Source organism: Hypomesus transpacificus, chromosome 14 (genome assembly GCF_021917145.1).
Source record: "Hypomesus transpacificus isolate Combined female chromosome 14, fHypTra1, whole genome shotgun sequence".
NCBI lineage: Eukaryota > Metazoa > Chordata > Actinopteri > Osmeriformes > Osmeridae > Hypomesus > Hypomesus transpacificus.
Window position 1 is genome coordinate 10,131,133 of NC_061073.1, and position 19,978 is coordinate 10,151,110.

A 19,978-nucleotide genomic window follows, 5' to 3' on the forward strand; every position below is an offset into this window, starting at 1 on the left:
GAGTGTGTTGTGTTCCAGGATGTGTCTGGTCCTGAGTGTGTTGTGTTCCAGGATGTGTCTGGTCCTGAGTGTGTTGTGTTCCAGGATGTGTCTGGTCCTGAGTGTGTTGTGTTCCAGGATGTGTCTGGACCTGAGTGTGTTGTGTTCCAGGATGTGTCTGGTCCTGAGTGTGTTGTGTTCCAGGATGTGTCTGGTCCTGAGTGTGTTGTGTTCCAGGATGTGTCTGGTCCTGAGTGTGTTGTGTTCCAGGATGTTCGTGGTGCAGCAGGTACCTGACAGTAACCTGCTGCTGATGGTGATCCAGGCGGACTGTGACTGCTCCCGCCAGTACTCAGCCATCCTCCTGGAGCCCAAAGAGATCAAATATATCCTTCCTTTGTGAGACGGTCCGGATGACGCTCATGGTGATGAGAATGATGATGGATGTATTGAGCAGATGCAAGGCTACCTGTGGGGGTTTCAACCTGGTGGTCTCTTGATGTGCAGTTGATGACTCTATCACTGAGCTTTACCTATCCCTATCGAACCTCGTATGTCATATTTTTTTATTTAAAATAAATATCTTAAAAGTAGGCCTATTAATATGTACTGTAAGTATTGTTTTTTAATGATTTTGTCCACCAGTTGTTTACTTAACTCCAGTGTACATAATGCTTCAGTCAAGTGTAACAGGATGAAGTCTCAAAAGGTTCGACGGCGCCCCGAGTCCTGCCACTCCTACCATCCCAAGGTCTCCCAGCAACATTTACATTTCAGTATTAATTCACTGTTTTTTTGTCAGTAAGTCAGTATTGGCTGAATTCATACTGATGCCTGTTTGTCTTTTCTGTCCTGTTGCAGGAAAATGCCAAAGACTGTGGCGGGGCCTGTGAGATTACCCTATCAGCCACCCTGTTCCTGGTCTCCCTGGCCTGCTCATTGGTTCTCCACAGGTGGACGTGACCAATCACAGCCTCTCCTGGTTATCATGGATCGGCGGGAGAACGCAGGCTAAACTGTTTCTACTTTGTTTTTTGTATTTTTGTACGTTCTTTAACTGTGTAGAGGATCTACCGCAGCGGACAGACAGAAGAGTCTCTAGAACTACAAAACAACAACAAGGGCTTTTTTATAGAAGGGATTATTTTCCCCACAGTGAGGTGAAAGAGGCTCAGTAGTCAACAAAAGACAGAAAGATATTTCTTCTCCTTCATATGAGTGCTCTGGAGGGACATCCTGGAGGTGATCATGCAAGCTTCCTTTCAGAGGAAGCAATAGGACAATGTTTTGATGCTGATGAACAGCTCCCTCTGCTGGCAAGCTTGTTGCTGTACAGCCTGGTGGAAGGACACATGGAACGTTGAACTCAGCTCGAGAATTGTTGCCATAAATTACAGTATGAACATTCACAGCAACATAGGAATGTAGCAACTTTATAATTTTGATACAATAACTTGTAGATGCATTTATTAAATTATACTGATTTGTGTCAAAATTATCCCCATATATGGAAGCAAATCAGTGACATAATGTTTTGAATTTAAAAAAAGGCATACTTAATATTGAAATTTAAACACCGTGTGTTGGTTTTGAATTCACCTCTTTAAAATTGAAATATGAATTTATTTCAATGTAAAAAAAATACAATCCGATCCAAGAATTAAAGGTTCAGGGATTCAGTTTTCTCAAATATGAACAGTAAAATTCATTTTTTTACATTGAAATAAATTCACATTTCAAGTTTAATTGCTTCCATATCCATAGCTTTCAAACCCATTTCTATGTGATTTTCCTTTATGAAATATTGAATGAGGTTTGGTTTGATGTTGTTGTTGTTGAACGACGTGTTATTTTCACTGGAACTTCCTGTTACTTTCTGAGCCACAGTTTGTTTGTCCGGAAGACAAGACAGTTTTAGTGTCACCAGTTGAACTTAGTTGACTTCTCAAAGCAGAGATCTGCAGGTACCTTATCAGATTGTTGCTGTCTGATGCTGAATTCATATTAATTAATGTTACCCATGAATATTAATATTTACTGTTATGAAATAGCTTTGCAGAGGATTACAGTACTAACCGCATCATTGAAGACCATAAAGGTTTGGATGCTTCACTTATCATTAATTGCAAAGATGATTGTGGCAAATCTTAAATGTGTGTTACTATTCAATGCAGTTTTGAAACAATTGTTATGGGATCAAACTTTACAAACAGCATGAATTGTGTCTACCTGACACTGAAGTCAGTCTTTTTAAAGATGCACATATCATAGGGTTATGCCATAGTGCTTTAACAATGAACCCAGATCGTTGAATTTATAAAGAAGCTGTCTTTTTCCTTCTCCCTCCTATCTTTCTGAGAATTTTTGGGTGTATGAATTAAGAGCTTAATTCCTTCATGTTGATAGAGCAGTATGGGTGATTTCTCAGGTGATTTGAGTGACGCAACAGTGTGAATGACAAGCATAGCCTGGGATAACAGGCTTTAAGATGTTTTGAGAATTAATCGACAATTTATCTTAAATCATTGTTGAACCTATAAGCCAATCGCGTTAATAACTATGTCAGGTTATGTTGGTGTCAGGTGAAATTAGAGTTTTCATAAATAAGAAAATAAATGTAAAAAAAGAAAGCTAAAATAAACAACGTTAATAGATCAAAATGTAATAACATAACTGCTGGGATACTCAGCTAAATTCAACCCAGTACAGCACAAGTGATTAAAGGATATCCTGAATAAAAATGTATTGCTGGAATCCTGTCTCTTTGCATTCTTTTGTAAATAGACTGTTGTTACTTTCCTAGTCAGAGTTAGCTGGGGGTGCATTTCTTGCAAGTACTAAAACCTCTATGTATCAACATCAAAGTACATTTTCTCACAGGTTAGCAGGGATGCATTTCAGGGCAGGGCTGTATTGTGTCTTGCCAAGAAGTGCACCCCCTGCTAACTCTGACTAGGAAAGTGCCACATGCATGAAACTTTCTCTGGTTACTCATACTAATCCCCTCAATGTACAGTATGAATCATTTGATGCTGGGATATACAGAACGTAAATGGCATTGGGGGTACATTTCAGGGCAGGGCTGTAGGCTTGCCATGAAAAGAAGTGACAACGAAAAATCTTCGCCCTCGACCATTGTATAAAACCAATAAACCATTTGTGAGTGACACCATAGTCTGTATATATATATATATATATATATATATATCTGTGAGTGACACAGCCATGAGTACCGCAACACGTGACGTCATAATGTAGCCGAGCATATAAATCCATGGGCAAATCATTTAGGTCAGTCATACGTTTGAGCATCATTCCTGTGTACATGTGGAGACGCAAAACCGTGGAAAGCGGGAGACACTTCACAGCACAAGTAGCGGAAGATTCCTTGGGTAAATAACAAATATTGAGAGGTCGTGATGAATCTGCCAAAAAGTGTGAATAGGTTTCACATGCGCCTGTGCCAGCATTTAATTTGTAGGCCTATGTGTAGTAACTTTTCAGTAGTATGAATGTGTGTGAACGTTTCATATGTGAATGTCTATGTGTTTCATGTTTGTGTAAGGGACAGTCTGAATTTTCTAAACGGCCCCACAAACCGCCACAGTTGCGGTTTAACCAGAAAGTCTCAATCCATAGGCCAACTGTACTACTACTACTAGATTTGGAGGAACTCACTATTATTATCAGGTTACTTCATAACGTATATACTAAAATTCGTTTTTGTAAATATGGCAAATGTCAGTACCATGTGTTGGCCTGCTTGTCGTGTATTTTTTGTAAACTAGCTCTTAGACTTAACTATAGTTAGCTGCTTGGAAGTGTCACTCAGTTATTGTAGCTGTGATTGTGAACACCAGCTGATAACTGGACGCGAGGTGATACAAAACTTGCATAGAAACGTACATACATTTTGGAGCTTTTTCCTCTTGGCAGCAGGAGATGGAACAAAAATCGATCTAACCTGGATTGTGACATATTTGTTTCTAGAGTTCCATTGATGTGACCATTGGATAAAACCAATAAACTAGTCGTGACGTAACACAGCCATTAGTAGCCTACGACAATACGTGATGTCATAATGTAGCCGAGCATATAAATTCATGTTAAGTCATACGTTTCAGCATCGTTCCTGTGTGATACATTTGGAGACGCCACGCCGTGGAAAGCGGACACTTCACAGTACAAGTAGCAGAAGATTCCGTGGGTAAGTAACAAATATTGAGGTCTGGGATGAATCTGCCAAGAAAGTTATAGCCTAAAGCTCACAATCTACTTTTGTGTTAAATGGTTTTGTGACTGTAAATATGTTGACGGTATCTGAGAACTTTGGCGTCGAATGGACTGTGATAACATTCAAAGTCAAAGTTGTCCACCTTGGTTTTTGATAGTTTTATACTATTGTGATATTTTCTTTAGGAAAATTGTACATTTCTCAGAGACTAGTTATTAATCAGTCAAATGTTGTGTTCCGTGATTTCAGATACCGGAGACTTATCGTTCACCCATCGTTCAGCGTGTTCGCTTGAAGGGCAGGTGTAAAATTGTGACACATTTGCTGAACTTAGAGGGTGTCATAATCAGTATGTAGGATCATCTATAAATGACCAAGGTGAGTACTAAATTAGACTTTAATTGTAAACTGATAAGTAAAATCACGTTTTTCTAATCAGTTCTATCAAGTGGCCTGGTGTTTGCAGTGTTTCTCCCTTCGCCTTCCTTTGCAGTCATGAATAAAGGAAAGAAAGAAGATGGGGCGTCCCTTCCAGGGGCGTCTCGCTTTCCCTCACTAACCTCATCCAGGAAACGGAAGGAGACTGAGCCAGGGAAACAGTCCAGGGATCTCACCAGAAACCCAAAGTTACCTGGTAAGACCAGCTCTGGTTTGCAGTCGGTACCAGAAGACACCTTGGCCGATGCTCCAGCAGCAAAGACTCTCCTGCCTCCGCTGAGGGCACAGGAGGCGGCAGGCGCCTCTAAGAGTCAGCCCGGTAAAAAAGAGGCCAAACTGAAAGTTCCTCGGCCCCCGAGTTGCAAGTCCAGTTCTATAGTTTGTTTGATTTCAAACAAAGATTCAAGCGTCCAGCCAGACTCCAAACTTGAGTTCAGGCCCAAAACTGGACTGAAGCTGGATCAGACAGAGCAGAGGCAGCCGTTCCCTCCTCTGTGCCCCCCTGCTCGGCCTCCAGGGCAGCCGTCTGCTCGCGGCAAGCGTAGACGTCTCGTCGCCGCGTCTGACTCTGAGAAGGCGCCCCTGACTCCGGTCCTCCCTCACATCGAGGCACCGGCCGTCTCACGCACCGCAACGCTGGACTCCCAGATGGACGTCTCCTGCGCTGTGCCAACTACACGGATCGTCCTACAAAGTAAGTTCTTGAATGCTAACCTCAATACATTCTCTAACCTTCTGGCACCCACTATGCCTGCTGGAGTTAGACTAGAAGCTGCCGGATGTCACGCTAACCAGAAGTTTGATTTCCCTACAGAACAAACAAAGGTTGCCCCGGAAACTCTGCCCTCTCTTCCTACCAGTCTGGTGGGCAAACGGCGTCCTAGCTACCTTCTGATTCGTCCACCCATGACAACGCAGCTTCCGCAGACAGGACACAGAAGTCAGCTCACCCGTCCAAACTGTCCAACCCTGTCAGCAACCTGGTTGTGGCTCCACCCACCAGCGCCAAACCACAGAAGCGTACCTCCCAAAAGGTCCGGCGTCTGCAAGTGCGTGCTGACCAGGCCTCCCAGGACGACGGCGCAGCGAAGAAATCCTGTCTCTTCCCGCCGATCTCTCTCCACCCGCCTGACGGAGACGGCAAGACTCAGGCCCCGCTGAGGCCTCAGGCCCCGCTGACCAGGCCACCTCAGGCCCCGCTGACCAGGCCACCTCAGGCCCCGCTGACCAGGGCATCTCAGGCCCCGCTGACCAGGCCACCTCAGGCCCCACTGACCAGGCCACCTCAGGCCCCGCTGAGGCCCCAGGCCAGTTAGGAGCAGCCGGCTCTGCTCCCCAAGAGGAGAGCCATGGACATGGTGGAGGGGACCTCCTCTCCTGAGAGGATGCTGGATCTCGTGGCCGAGCAGTACTCCTTCAGCCAGTGCCTCATGTCCTGCCCCAGCACCCCACCAGAGCACGTGTGGATGCACAGCCACAACACCCAGGAGGAGCGGGTGTTCCTGCCTGACTTTGGGCAGATGTTTGAGGAGGAAGATATTGAAATGACGTCTGGAAACAAGAGGGAGACCCTGAGAGGAGACGGGTCCCAATAGTCTGGGGCCCATCCAGACATGCAGGACTAGGGTTCTAGAGAAGATGATGTGTCCTCTCTCTCTTTTCAACACCTAAACGAGGAGATCACCCAACACCTTCTTACCCCTCCCCCCTCCCCCCATCCACCCTCATCTCTCTCACTCTCTCTCTCTCTCTCTCTCTCTCTCTACACTATCAATTTATCAATCTTATTTTTCTGTCTGTCTATGCACCCCTACAACCATTATCCTTCAAACATACATTACAACATACATCTCTCTCTCTCTCTCTCTCTCTCTCTCTCTCTCTCTCTCTCTCTCTCTCTGTCTCTCTCTGTCTCTCTCTCTCTCTCTCTCTCTCTCTCTCTCTCTGTATCCCTCTACCTATTCATCCATCCAACCATTCATCCTACAAACACGCACGACCCATCAAACCAATCCCCCCCCCCCCCCCCCCCCCCCCCCACCTTCCCCTGGGTGTTCTCCCGTAGAGACTCTCCAGAACATCCGAGACGTCCCATCAAGAACACATCCCTCAGCCCTGGAACTAACCTGCAGCACAGTCTCCTCCTCCACCAGCCCTCCAGACCTCACACACCTCCCTGATTGGCCTCAACATTACACAGAACCTACACTCTGATTACCAACAGGGTGACAGCATAGCAACAGGATTTTTTCATGTATTTCCTTTAACATGCTCCGTGTAATAAATTTTGCATTTAAAAAATAACATGTAGGCAATTCATGTGTATGTGCCAGGTTTACAATCATGAATTCATGAAAACGTTTTGTTGCATTTAATTTCATGAACAAATACATTTCAGAATCAGAAGGGATTTTATTCACCATGAATGTTTGCACAAACAAGGAATTTACTTTGACAGGGAGGTGCCTACATTAAACATATAGGAATATTGAAACTTAAATATGTGGACTAACTATACAAAAGGAGCAAAGTCTAGCTAATACTAAGGTGGGTCTAGCTAATACTAAGGGGAATAAGAAATACAAATATTAGTAGCATAAATATATAAGTGGCAATTTACAATTTAACCTAAAAATACCCAAGCGGAAGGACTCCACAGTGTTGACTGGGGAGTCACTCAGGGTGATGGGGGTGAGTGGGGCTGTGTTCTTCCTGAAGTCCACAACCATCTCCACTGTCTTGAGAGTATTGAGCTCTAAGTTGTTCTGGCTACACCAGGTCACCAGGTTGTCAGCTTCCCACCTGTAGTCAGACTCGTACCCGTCAGAGATGAGCCCAATGAGGGTGGTGTCATCCGCAAACTTCAGGAGTTTGACAGACGGATGACTCGAGGTGCAGCTGTTGGTGTACAGGGAGAAGAGCAGAGGAGAAAGGACGCAGCCCTGAGGAGATCCGGTGCTGATGGACCGGGAGTCAAAGACTTGTGTTCCCAGCTTAACGCACTGCTTCCTGTCAGACAGGAAGTCTGTGATCCATCTGCAGGTGGAGTCGGGCACGTTCAGTTGGGAGAGCTTGTCCTGGAGCAGGGCGGGGATGATGGTGTTGAAGGCAGAGCTGAAGTCCACAAACAGGATCCTGGCATAGGATGCTGGGGAGTCCAGATGCTGTAGGGTGAAGTGGAGGGCCATGTTAACGGCATCATCCACCGACCTGTTGGCTCTGTAGGCAAACTGCAGTGTGTCCAGGAAGGGGTCTGTGATGGATTTGAGGTGTGCCAGCACAAGGCGCTCAAAAGACTTCTTTACCACAGACTTCATTACATTACCATTTGCGTATAGCCTTAGCTTTTCTAAATAACCTCTCTCTGAAACAGGAAGAACTGCACCTATGACTGAGGAGAGCCACACTGACCTGGCGGAACATTTACATTCAAGCAAACACTCTACAAACACTCTACAAACACATTGTCGTTACTGTAAATAGTGTCTTCAGTGTGAGGGTGGTTGGGGGCAAGAAAGACAGATGACCCTGGAAGACAGAGAGATGTGCCAGGGAACACTGCCTGGTCCAGGATGCTGTCTGGTGACTTCACTGTAAACACTGCCTGGTCCAGCATGCTGTCTGGTGACTTCACTGTAAACACTGCCTGGTCCAGCATGCTGTCCTGTGACTTCACTGTAAACACTGCCTGGTCCAGGATGCTGTCTGGTGACTTCACTGTAAACACTGCCTGGTCCAGCATGCTGTCCTGTGACTTCACTGTAAACACTGCCTGGTCCAGCATGCTGTCCTGTGACTTCACTGTACACACTGCCTGGTCCAGCATGCTGTCCTGTGACTTCACTGTAAACACTGCCTGGTCCAGCATGCTGTCCTGTGACTTCACTGTAAACACTGCCTGGTCCAGCATGCTGTCTGGTGACTTCACTGTAAACACTGCCTGGTCCAGCATGCTGTCCTGTGACTTCACTGTAAACACTGCCTGGTCCAGCATGCTGTCCTGTGACTTCACTGTAAACACTGCCTGGTCCAGCATGCTGTCCTGTGACTTCACTGTACACACTGCCTGGTCCAGCATGCTGTCCTGTGACTTCACTGTAAACACTGCCTGGTCCAGCATGCTGTCCTGTGACTTCACTGTACACACTGCCTGGTCCAGCATGCTGTCCTGTGACTTCACTGTAAACACTGCCTGGTCCAGCATGCTGTCCTGTGACTTCACTGTACACACTGCCTGGTCCAGGATGCTGTACAGTGACTTTACTGTAAAGCCCTCGGTCAGCGTTTCAATGTGCCCTCTAAGAGAACAAACCGCTAAATGAAGGCCTTCATTTCTTTCACTGTGAGCCTATTTCTAACAGACAGTAGTTATTTGAAGTAATCTGCAATTTTTGCATTGATCTGCAATTTTTGCACTATTGTACTGTACTCCACCTAGGTTAGAATAGGATATTGAGTTGTAATGGCGTTTATGTGCATTTAGGGTTAGTATAGTGCAGCTTCTAGGGATTCCCAAAGTGTGGTGCGCCTCTAGGGGGTGCGCGAGAGGAAAAATGTAATGGTGGTCTATTGGTGTAATATGAATTATTATATGGCAACGACAGTACAAGCTTTCTGATTGGCTAATGGGTCCTGCTAGCCGCGTATTGCCCTCCTCGCCCGTCTGACACGGATCTGGACCAATTATTTGTTTGTAAACATTCTGGATGCGCGCACAGCATGGTGGCAGAAAACGGGGAAAATGTAGCCTTTATAACGGCTAGTTACACGGATTAGTCCAATAGTTAGATTTTAAAAGACCAAAAAGGTCGAGGAGGACAACCTTTTTGGGAGAAAGCGATTCCCCAGTTATCTGTCACATCAGAATTTGATTTGGGGCACGAAAGTCTTGAAATTTGAGTGAGAATGTCGCCCGGTAGACCGCATAGTCTTAGGCGGCAGCCATGTCTTCACGTCAAGACAAAGTCCATTTTTTTTACAGTTTTACAGTCAGTCCTACATCAAAAAAAGTCGAGCAGGGCAGCTTTCAAGAGATCTGGGAATTCTGCTTTTTGCCAGCTGGTCCAATTATTTTTGTGATTTGTGTAAAACTGGCAATCTGAGTGAGACTGCGTCCCCGTTACTGTACAGTAGTGTTTTGACGTTAGCCTCAGTCAGACTCGGCTCGCTCACTGGCAGTCTGCACAATGTTGTTTGTCACTCCATTCTACACTTAGAACGTCAGGGAGGACTGCCTTTGGTAGATACAAGCCAGCTGAAGATAGCCAGAATCTCGGATTTCTTCAACCAAGCCTGTTTCATTGATCATTAGCCTGAGAAAGCGACCTCCGTTACTAGCTAGCCAGGCTAGTTTAGCCCGTTTCACTCCTCAGGCTATTTAAGGGTACATGTTAGCCAATGAACGCCAGCAAGATTGGCACGTGACTTGAGCATATAAATTGATGTGTTCCTGTCAAATAAATATTTCTCTAGTTTCTCTTTCATGAGAGCTAGTTCAGAAACATGTTTCTTTCACCTGCACTGTTAACACTGGGTCAAATACTTACTCTCCTGTCTGCATCGGTGGGACGGATGTGGAGGTGGTGTCGGCATACAAGTACCTGGGTGTCACACTGGACAATAAACTGGTCTGGTCCGCCAACACACAGGCCGTCTACAAGAAGGGCCTGAGCCGGCTTTACTTCCTGAGGAGGCTCAGGTCCTTCCACGTCTGCAACAAGATGCTGCAGATGTTCTATCAGTCTGTTGTGGCGAGCACCATCCTCTTTGCTGTGGTGTCCTGGGGTGCGGGCATCAAGGCAAAGGACGCCAACAAACTGAGAAAACTCATAAGGAAAGCAGAGTCTGTGGTTGGCTCTAAGCTTGTCACCCTGGAGGAGGTGGTGGAGTACAGGATACTGGCAAAACTGCTGGCAATCATGGACCATCCCTCTCACCCCCTCCACAAAACCCTGGACAAGCTAAGAAGCAGCTTCAGCCACAGACTCATTCAACCCCGCTGCTCTAAGGAACGATACAGAAAATCGTTCCTCCCAACCGCAATAAGACTGTTCAACTTTTAGTGTATTATTTATTGTTACCTGTATATTTAGAAAGTTTTAGTATTAGGGTTAGTATAGTCGATTATTTATTGCTATCTGTACTAGATTTGGAGGAACTCACTATTATTATTAGGCTACTTCATAACGTATTTACTCAAATTCGTTTTTGTAAATATGGCAAATGTCAGTACAATGTGTTGGCCTGCTTGTCGTTTATTTTTTTGTAAACTAGCTCTTAGACTTAAATATACTTAGCTGCTTGGAAGTGTCACCCAGCTATTGTAGCTGTGATTGTGAACACCAGCTGATAACTGGACGCGAGGTGATACAAAACTTGCATAGAAACGGACATTAATTTTGGAGCTTTTTCCTCTTGGCAGCAGGAGATGGAACAAAAATCGATCTAATCTGGATTGTGACATAATTGTTTCAAGAGTTCCATTGATGTGACCATTGGATAAAACCAATAAACTAGTCGTGACGTAACACAGCCATTAGTAGCCTACGACAATACGTGATGTCATAATGTAGCCGAGCATATAAATTCATGTTAAGTCATACGTTTCAGCATCGTTCCTGTGTGATACATTTGGAGACGCCACGCCGTGGAAAGCGGACACTTCACAGCACAAGTAGCAGAAGATTCCGTGGGTAAGTAACAAATATTGAGGTCTGGGATGAATCTGCCAAGAAAGTTATAGCCTAAAACTAACCTCACAATCTACTTTTGTGTTAAATGGTTTTGTTACTGTAAATATGTTGACGGTATCTGAGAACTTTGGCGTCGAATGGACTGTGATAACATTCAAAGTCAAAGTTGTCCACCTTGGTTTTTGATAGTTTTATACTATTTGATATTTTCTTTAGGAAAATTGTAAATTTCTCAGAGACTAGTTATTAATCAGTCAAATGTTGTGTTCCGTGATTTCAGATACCGGAGACTTATCGTTCACCCATCGTTCAGCGTGTTCGCTTGAAGGGCAGGTGTAAAATTGTGACACATTTGCTGAACTTAGAGGGTGTCATAATCAGTATGTAGGATCATCTATAAATGACCAAGGTGAGTACTAAATTAGACTTTAATTGTAAACTGATAAGTAAAATCACGTTTTTCTAATCAGTTCTATCAAGTGGCCTGGTGTTTGCAGTGTTTCTCCCTTCGCCTTCCTTTGCAGTCATGAATAAAGGAAAGAAAGAAGATGGGGCGTCCCTTCCAGGGGCGTCTCGCTTTCCCTCACTAACCTCATCCAGGAAACGGAAGGAGACTGAGCCAGGGAAACAGTCCAGGGATCTCACCAGAAACCCAAAGTTACCTGGTAAGACCAGCTCTGGTTTGCAGTCGGTACCAGAAGACACCTTGGCCGATGCTCCAGCAGCAAAGACTCTCCTGCCTCCGCTGAGGACACAGGAGGCGGCAGGCGCCTCTAAGAGTCAGCCCGGTAAAAAAGAGGCCAAACTGAAAGTTCCTCGGCCCCCGAGTTGCAAGTCCAGTTCTATGGTTCGTTTGATTTCAAACAAAGATTCAAGCGTCCAGCCAGACTCCAAACTTGAGTTCAGGCCCAAAACTGGACTGAAGCTGGATCAGACAGAGCAGAGGCAGCCGTTCCCTCCTCTGTGCCCCCCTGCTCGGCCTCCAGGGCAGCCGTCTGCTCGCGGCAAGCGTAGACGTCTCGTCGCCGCCCCTGACTCTGAGAAGGCGCCCCTGACTCCGGTCCTCCCTCACATCGAGGCACCGGCCGTCTCACGCACCGCAACGCTGGACTCCCAGATGGACGTCTCCTGCGCTGTGCCAACTACACGGATCGTCCTACAAAGTAAGTTCTTGAATGCTAACCTCAATACATTCTCTAACCTTCTGGCACCCACTATGCCTGCTGGAGTTAGACTAGAAGCTGCCGGATGTCACGCTAACCAGAAGTTTGATTTCCCTACAGAACAAACAAAAGTTGCCCCGGAAACTCTGCCCTCTCTTCCTACCAGTCTGGTGGGCAAACGGCGTCCTAGCTACCTTCTGATTCGTCCACCCATTGACAACGCAGCTTCCGCAGACAGGACACAGAAGTCAGCTCACCCGTCCAAACTGTCCAACCCTGTCAGCAACCTGGTTGTGGCTCCACCCACCAGCGCCAAACCACAGAAGCGTACCTCCCAAAAGGTCCGGCGTCTGCAAGTGCGTGCCGACCAGGCCTCCCAGGACGACGGTGCAGCGAAGAAATCCTGTCTCTTCCCGCCGATCTCTCTCCACCCGCCTGACGGAGACGGCAAGACTCAGGCCCCGCTGAGGCCTCAGGCCCCGCTGACCAGGCCACCTCAGGCCCCGCTGACCAGGCCACCTCAGGCCCCGCTGACCAGGGCATCTCAGGCCCCGCTGACCAGGCCACCTCAGGCCCTACTGACCAGGCCACCTCAGGCCCCGCTGAGGCCCCAGGCCAGTGAGGAGCAGCCGGCTCTGCTCCCCAAGAGGAGAGCCATGGACATGGTGGAGGGGACCTCCTCTCCTGAGAGGATGCTGGATCTCGTGGCCGAGCAGTACTCCTTCAGCCAGTGCCTCATGTCCTGCCCCAGCACCCCACCAGAGCACGTGTGGATGCACAGCCACAACACCCAGGAGGAGCGGGTGTTCCTGCCTGACTTTGGGCAGATGTTTGAGGAGGAAGATATTGAAATGACGTCTGGAAACAAGAGGGAGACCCTGAGAGGAGACGGGTCCCAATAGTCTGGGGCCCATCCAGACATGCAGGACTAGGGTTCTAGAGAAGATGATGTGTCCTCTCTCTCTTTTCAACACCTAAACGAGGAGATCACCCAACACCTTCTTACCCCTCCCCCCTCCCCCCATCCACCCTCATCTCTCTCACTCTCTCTCTCTCTCTCTCTCTCTCTCTCTCTCTCTACACTATCAATTTATCAATCTTATTTTTCTGTCTGTCTATGCACCCCTACAACCATTATCCTTCAAACATACATTACAACATACATCTCTCTCTCTCTCTCTCTCTCTCTCTCTCTCTCTCTCTCTCTCTCTCTCTCTCTCTGTCTCTCTCTGTCTCTCTCTCTCTCTCTCTCTCTCTCTCTCTCTCTCTCTCTCTGTATCCCTCTACCTATTCATCCATCCAACCATTCATCCTACAAACACGCACGACCCATCAAACCAATCAAACCCCCCCCCCCCCCCCCCCCACCTTCCCCTGGGTGTTCTCCCGTAGAGACTCTCCAGAACATCCGAGACGTCCCATCAAGAACACATCACTCAGCCCTGGAACTAACCTGCAGCACAGTCTCCTCCTCCACCAGCCCTCCAGACCTCACACACCTCCCTGATTGGCCTCAACATTACACAGAACCTACACTCTGATTACCAACAGGGTGACAGCATAGCAACAGGATTTTTTCATGTATTTCCTTTAACATGCTCCGTGTAATAAATTTTGCATTTAAAAAATAACATGTAGGCAATTCATGTGTATGTGCCAGGTTTACAATCATGAATTCATGAAAACGTTTTGTTGCATTTAATTTCATGAACAAATACATTTCAGAATCAGAAGGGATTTTATTCGCCATGAATGTTTGCACAAACAAGGAATTTACTTTGACAGGGAGGTGCATACATTAAACATATAGGAATATTGAAACTTAAATATGTGGACTAACTATACAAAAGGAGCAAAGTCTAGCTAATACTAAGGTGGGTCTAGCTAATACTAAGGGGAATAAGAAATACAAATATTAGTAGCATAAATATATAAGTGGCAATTTACAATTTAACCTAAAAATACCCAAGCGGAAGGACTCCACAGTGTTGACTGGGGAGTCACTCAGGGTGATGGGGGTGAGTGGGGCTGTGTTCTTCCTGAAGTCCACAACCATCTCCACTGTCTTGAGAGTATTGAGCTCTAAGTTGTTCTGGCTACACCAGGTCACCAGGTTGTCAGCTTCCCACCTGTAGTCAGACTCGTACCCGTCAGAGATGAGCCCAATGAGGGTGGTGTCATCCGCAAACTTCAGGAGTTTGACAGACGGATGACTCGAGGTGCAGCTGTTGGTGTACAGGGAGAAGAGCAGAGGAGAAAGGACGCAGCCCTGAGGAGATCCGGTGCTGATGGACCGGGAGTCAAAGACTTGTGTTCCCAGCTTAACGCACTGCTTCCTGTCAGACAGGAAGTCTGTGATCCACCTGCAGGTGGAGTCGGGCACGTTCAGTTGGGAGAGCTTGTCCTGGAGCAGGGCGGGGATGATGGTGTTGAAGGCAGAGCTGAAGTCCACAAACAGGATCCTGGCATAGGATGCTGGGGAGTCCAGATGCTGTAGGGTGAAGTGGAGGGCCATGTTAACGGCATCATCCACCGACCTGTTGGCTCTGTAGGCAAACTGCAGTGTGTCCAGGAAGGGGTCTGTGATGGATTTGAGGTGTGCCAGCACAAGGCGCTCAAAATACTTCTTTACCACAGACTTCATTACATTACCATTTGCGTATAGCCTTAGCTTTTCTAGATAACCTCTCTCTGAAACAGGAAGAACTGCACCTGTGACTGAGGAGAGCCACACTGACCTGGCGGAACATTTACATTCAAGCAAACACTCTACAAACACTCTACAAACACATTGTCGTTACTGTAAACAGTGTCTTCAGTGTGAGGGTGGTTGGGGGCAAGAAAGACAGATGACCCTGGAAGACAGAGAGATGTGCCAGGGAACACTGCCTGGTCCAGGATGCTGTCTGGTGACTTCACTGTAAACACTGCCTGGTCCAGGATGCTGTCTGGTGACTTCACTGTAAACACTGCCTGGTCCAGCATGCTGTCCTGTGACTTCACTGTAAACACTGCCTGGTCCAGCATGCTGTCCTGTGACTTCACTGTAAACACTGCCTGGTCCAGCATGCTGTCCTGTGACTTCACTGTAAACACTGCCTGGTCCAGCATGCTGTCCTGTGACTTCACTGTACACACTGCCTGGTCCAGCATGCTGTCCTGTGACTTCACTGTAAACACTGCCTGGTCCAGCATGCTGTCCTGTGACTTCACTGTAAACACTGCCTGGTCCAGCATGCTGTCTGGTGACTTCACTGTAAACACTGCCTGGTCCAGCATGCTGTCCTGTGACTTCACTGTAAACACTGCCTGGTCCAGCATGCTGTCTGGTGACTTCACTGTAAACACTGCCTGGTCCAGCATGCTGTCCTGTGACTTCACTGTAAACACTGCCTGGTCCAGCATGCTGTCCTGTGACTTCACTGTAAACACTGCCTGGTCCAGCATGCTGTCTGGTGACTTCACTGTAAACACTGCCTGGTCCAGCATGCTGTCCTGTGACTTCACTGTAAACACTGCCTGGTCCAGCATGCTGTCCTGTGACTTCACTGTAAACACTGCCTGGTCCAGCATGCTGTCCTGTGACTTCACTGTAAACACTGCCTGGTCCAGCATGCTGTCCTGTGACTTCACTGTAAACACTGCCTGGTCCAGCATGCTGTCTGGTGACTTCACTGTAAACACTGCCTGGTCCAGCATGCTGTCCTGTGACTTCACTGTAAACACTGCCTGGTCCAGCATGCTGTCCTGTGACTTCACTGTAAACACTGCCTGGTCCAGCATGCTGTCCTGTGACTTCACTGTAAACACTGCCTGGTCCAGCATGCTGTCCTGTGACTTCACTGTAAACACTGCCTGGTCCAGCATGCTGTCCTGTGACTTCACTGTAAACACTGCCTGGTCCAGCATGCTGTCTGGTGACTTCACTGTAAACACTGCCTGGTCCAGCATGCTGTCCTGTGACTTCACTGTAAACACTGCCTGGTCCAGGATGCTGTCTGGTGACTTCACTGTAAACACTGCCTGGTCCAGCATGCTGTCCTGTGACTTCACTGTAAACACTGCCTGGTCCAGCATGCTGTCCTGTGACTTCACTGTACACACTGCCTGGTCCAGCATGCTGTCCTGTGACTTCACTGTAAACACTGCCTGGTCCAGCATGCTGTCTGGTGACTTCACTGTAAACACTTTCTGGTCCAGCATGCTGTCCTGTGACTTCACTGTAAACACTGCCTGGTCCAGCATGCTGTCCTGTGACTTCACTGTAAACACTGCCTGGTCCAGCATGCTGTCCTGTGACTTCACTGTACACACTGCCTGGTCCAGCATGCTGTCCTGTGACTTCACTGTAAACACTGCCTGGTCCAGCATGCTGTCCTGTGACTTCACTGTACACACTGCCTGGTCCAGCATGCTGTCCTGTGACTTCACTGTAAACACTGCCTGGTCCAGCATGCTGTCCTGTGACTTCACTGTACACACTGCCTGGTCCAGGATGCTGTACAGTGACTTTACTGTAAAGCCCTCGGTCAGCGTTTCAATGTGCCCTCTAAGAGAACAAACCGCTAAATGAAGGCCTTCATTTCTTTCACTGTGAGCCTATTTCTAACAGACAGTAGTTATTTGAAGTAATCTGCAATTTTTGCATTGATCTGCAATTTTTGCACTATTGTACTGTACTCCACCTAGGTTAGAATAGGATATTGAGTTGTAATGGCGTTTATGTGCATTTAGGGTTAGTATAGTGCAGCTTCTAGGGATTCCCAAAGTGTGGTGCGCCTCTAGGGGGTGCGCGAGAGGAAAAATGTAATGGTGGTCTATTGGTGTAATATGAATTATTATATGGCAACGACAGTACAAGCTTTCTGATTGGCTAATGGGTCCTGCTAGCCGCGTATTGCCCTCCTCGCCCGTCTGACACGGATCTGGACCAATTATTTGTTTGTAAACATTCTGGATGCGCGCACAGCATGGTGGCAGAAAACGGGGAAAATGTAGCCTTTATAACGGCTAGTTACACGGATTAGTCCAATAGTTAGATTTTAAAAGACCAAAAAGGTCGAGGAGGACAACCTTTTTGGGAGAAAGCGATTCCCCAGTGATCTGTCACATCAGAATTTGATTTGGGGCACGAAAGTCTTGAAATTTGAGTGAGAATGTCGCCCGGTAGACCGCATAGTCTTAGGCGGCAGCCATGTCTTCACGTCAAGACAAAGTCCATTTTTTTTACAGTTTTACAGTCAGTCCTACATCAAAAAAAGTCGAGCAGGGCAGCTTTCAAGAGATCTGGGAATTCTGCTTTTTGCCAGCTGGTCCAATTATTTTTGTGATTTGTGTAAAACTGGCAATCTGAGTGAGACTGCGTCCCCGTTACTGTACAGTAGTGTTTTGACGTTAGCCTCAGTCAGACTCGGCTCGCTCACTGGCAGTCTGCACAACATGTTGTTTGTCACTCCATTCTACACTTAGAACGTCAGGGAGGACTGCCTTTGGTAGATACAAGCCAGCTGAAGATAGCCAGAATCTCGGATTTCTTCAACCAAGCCTGTTTCATTGATCATTAGCCTGAGAAAGCGACCTCCGTTACTAGCTAGCCAGGCTAGTTTAGCCCGTTTCACTCCTCAGGCTATTTAAGGGTACATGTTAGCCAATGAACGCCAGCAAGATTGGCACGTGACTTGAGCATATAAATTGATGTGTTCCTGTCAAATAAATATTTCTCTAGTTTCTCTTTCATGAGAGCTAGTTCAGAAACATGTTTCTTTCACCTGCACTGTTAACACTGGGTCAAATACTTACTCTCCTGTCTGCATCGGTGGGACGGATGTGGAGGTGGTGTCGGCATACAAGTACCTGGGTGTCACACTGGACAATAAACTGGTCTGGTCCGCCAACACACAGGCCGTCTACAAGAAGGGCCTGAGCCGGCTTTACTTCCTGAGGAGGCTCAGGTCCTTCCACGTCTGCAACAAGATGCTGCAGATGTTCTATCAGTCTGTTGTGGCGAGCACCATCCTCTTTGCTGTGGTGTCCTGGGGTGCGGGCATCAAGGCAAAGGACGCCAACAAACTGAGAAAACTCATAAGGAAAGCAGAGTCTGTGGTTGGCTCTAAGCTTGTCACCCTGGAGGAGGTGGTGGAGTACAGGATACTGGCAAAACTGCTGGCAATCATGGACCATCCCTCTCACCCCCTCCACAAAACCCTGGACAAGCTAAGAAGCAGCTTCAGCCACAGACTCATTCAACCCCGCTGCTCTAAGGAACGATACAGAAAATCGTTCCTCCCAACCGCAATAAGACTGTTCAACTCATCTACCTCTGTCAGAGCCACCATCACAGAACTGCACTAAACCTGTCTCCTTGCACTTTATTCTATTGTATTGTATTGTATTTTATTGTATTCAATTATACCGGCTGCTATGACAACTTAATTTCCCTTCAGGGATGAATAAAGTACTCTGTCTATCTATCTATCTATCTATCTATCTTACGCCAGGATCGCTGCAGAAACCCACTCTGCAAAACAGGGCGTTTTCAGCGGACTTAATCTTGTAAACAAACTCCACGCGCTAGCAAACTGTTCTCTCATTGGTACGATTTTAATGCGGCTTAATAGGTGTTTGCTTTTTTTTTTAAAGGTGTGGGGTAGTGGGGGTGCGTGAACCCAGTCGGGATGTAGTAGGGGGTGCGTGGCCTAAAACGTTTGGGAACCGCTTTTAGTGTATTATTTATTGTTACCTGTATATTTAGAAAGTTTTAGTATTAGGGTTAGTATAGTCGATTATTTATTGCTATCTGTACTAGATTTGGAGGAACTCACTATTATTATTAGGCTACTTCATAACGTATTTACTCAAATTCGTTTTTGTAAATATGGCAAATGTCAGTACAATGTGTTGGCCTGCTTGTCGTTTATTTTTTTGTAAACTAGCTCTTAGACTTAAATATACTTAGCTGCTTGGAAGTGTCACCCAGCTATTGTAGCTGTGATTGTGAACACCAGCTGATAACTGGACGCGAGGTGATACAAAACTTGCATAGAAACGGACATTAATTTTGGAGCTTTTTCCTCTTGGCAGCAGGAGATGGAACAAAAATCGATCTAATCTGGATTGTGACATAATTGTTTCAAGAGTTCCATTGATGTGACCATTGGATAAAACCAATAAACTAGTCGTGACGTAACACAGCCATTAGTAGCCTACGACAATACGTGATGTCATAATGTAGCCGAGCATATAAATTCATGTTAAGTCATACGTTTCAGCATCGTTCCTGTGTGATACATTTGGAGACGCCACGCCGTGGAAAGCGGACACTTCACAGCACAAGTAGCAGAAGATTCCGTGGGTAAGTAACAAATATTGAGGTCTGGGATGAATCTGCCAAGAAAGTTATAGCCTAAAACTAACCTCACAATCTACTTTTGTGTTAAATGGTTTTGTTACTGTAAATATGTTGACGGTATCTG

At 46.6% G+C, this 19,978-nt stretch overlaps 1 protein-coding gene across 1 annotated transcript in view; it reads left to right on the plus strand.

The window, feature by feature from the left end:
* cacna2d4b (calcium channel, voltage-dependent, alpha 2/delta subunit 4b) overlaps positions 1–1,554 on the plus strand; it is a 43,757-nt gene extending 42,203 nt beyond the window's left edge. Inside the window, exons 37-39 of the mRNA XM_047034267.1 lie at positions 250–365; positions 648–730; positions 841–1,554. Of these exons, the coding sequence (XP_046890223.1) occupies positions 250–365; positions 648–730; positions 841–942 (301 nt within the window). The 3' untranslated portion in view covers positions 943–1,554. The remainder of the gene's footprint in view (positions 1–249; positions 366–647; positions 731–840) is intronic.
* The last annotated feature ends 18,424 nt before the right edge of the window (positions 1,555–19,978 follow it).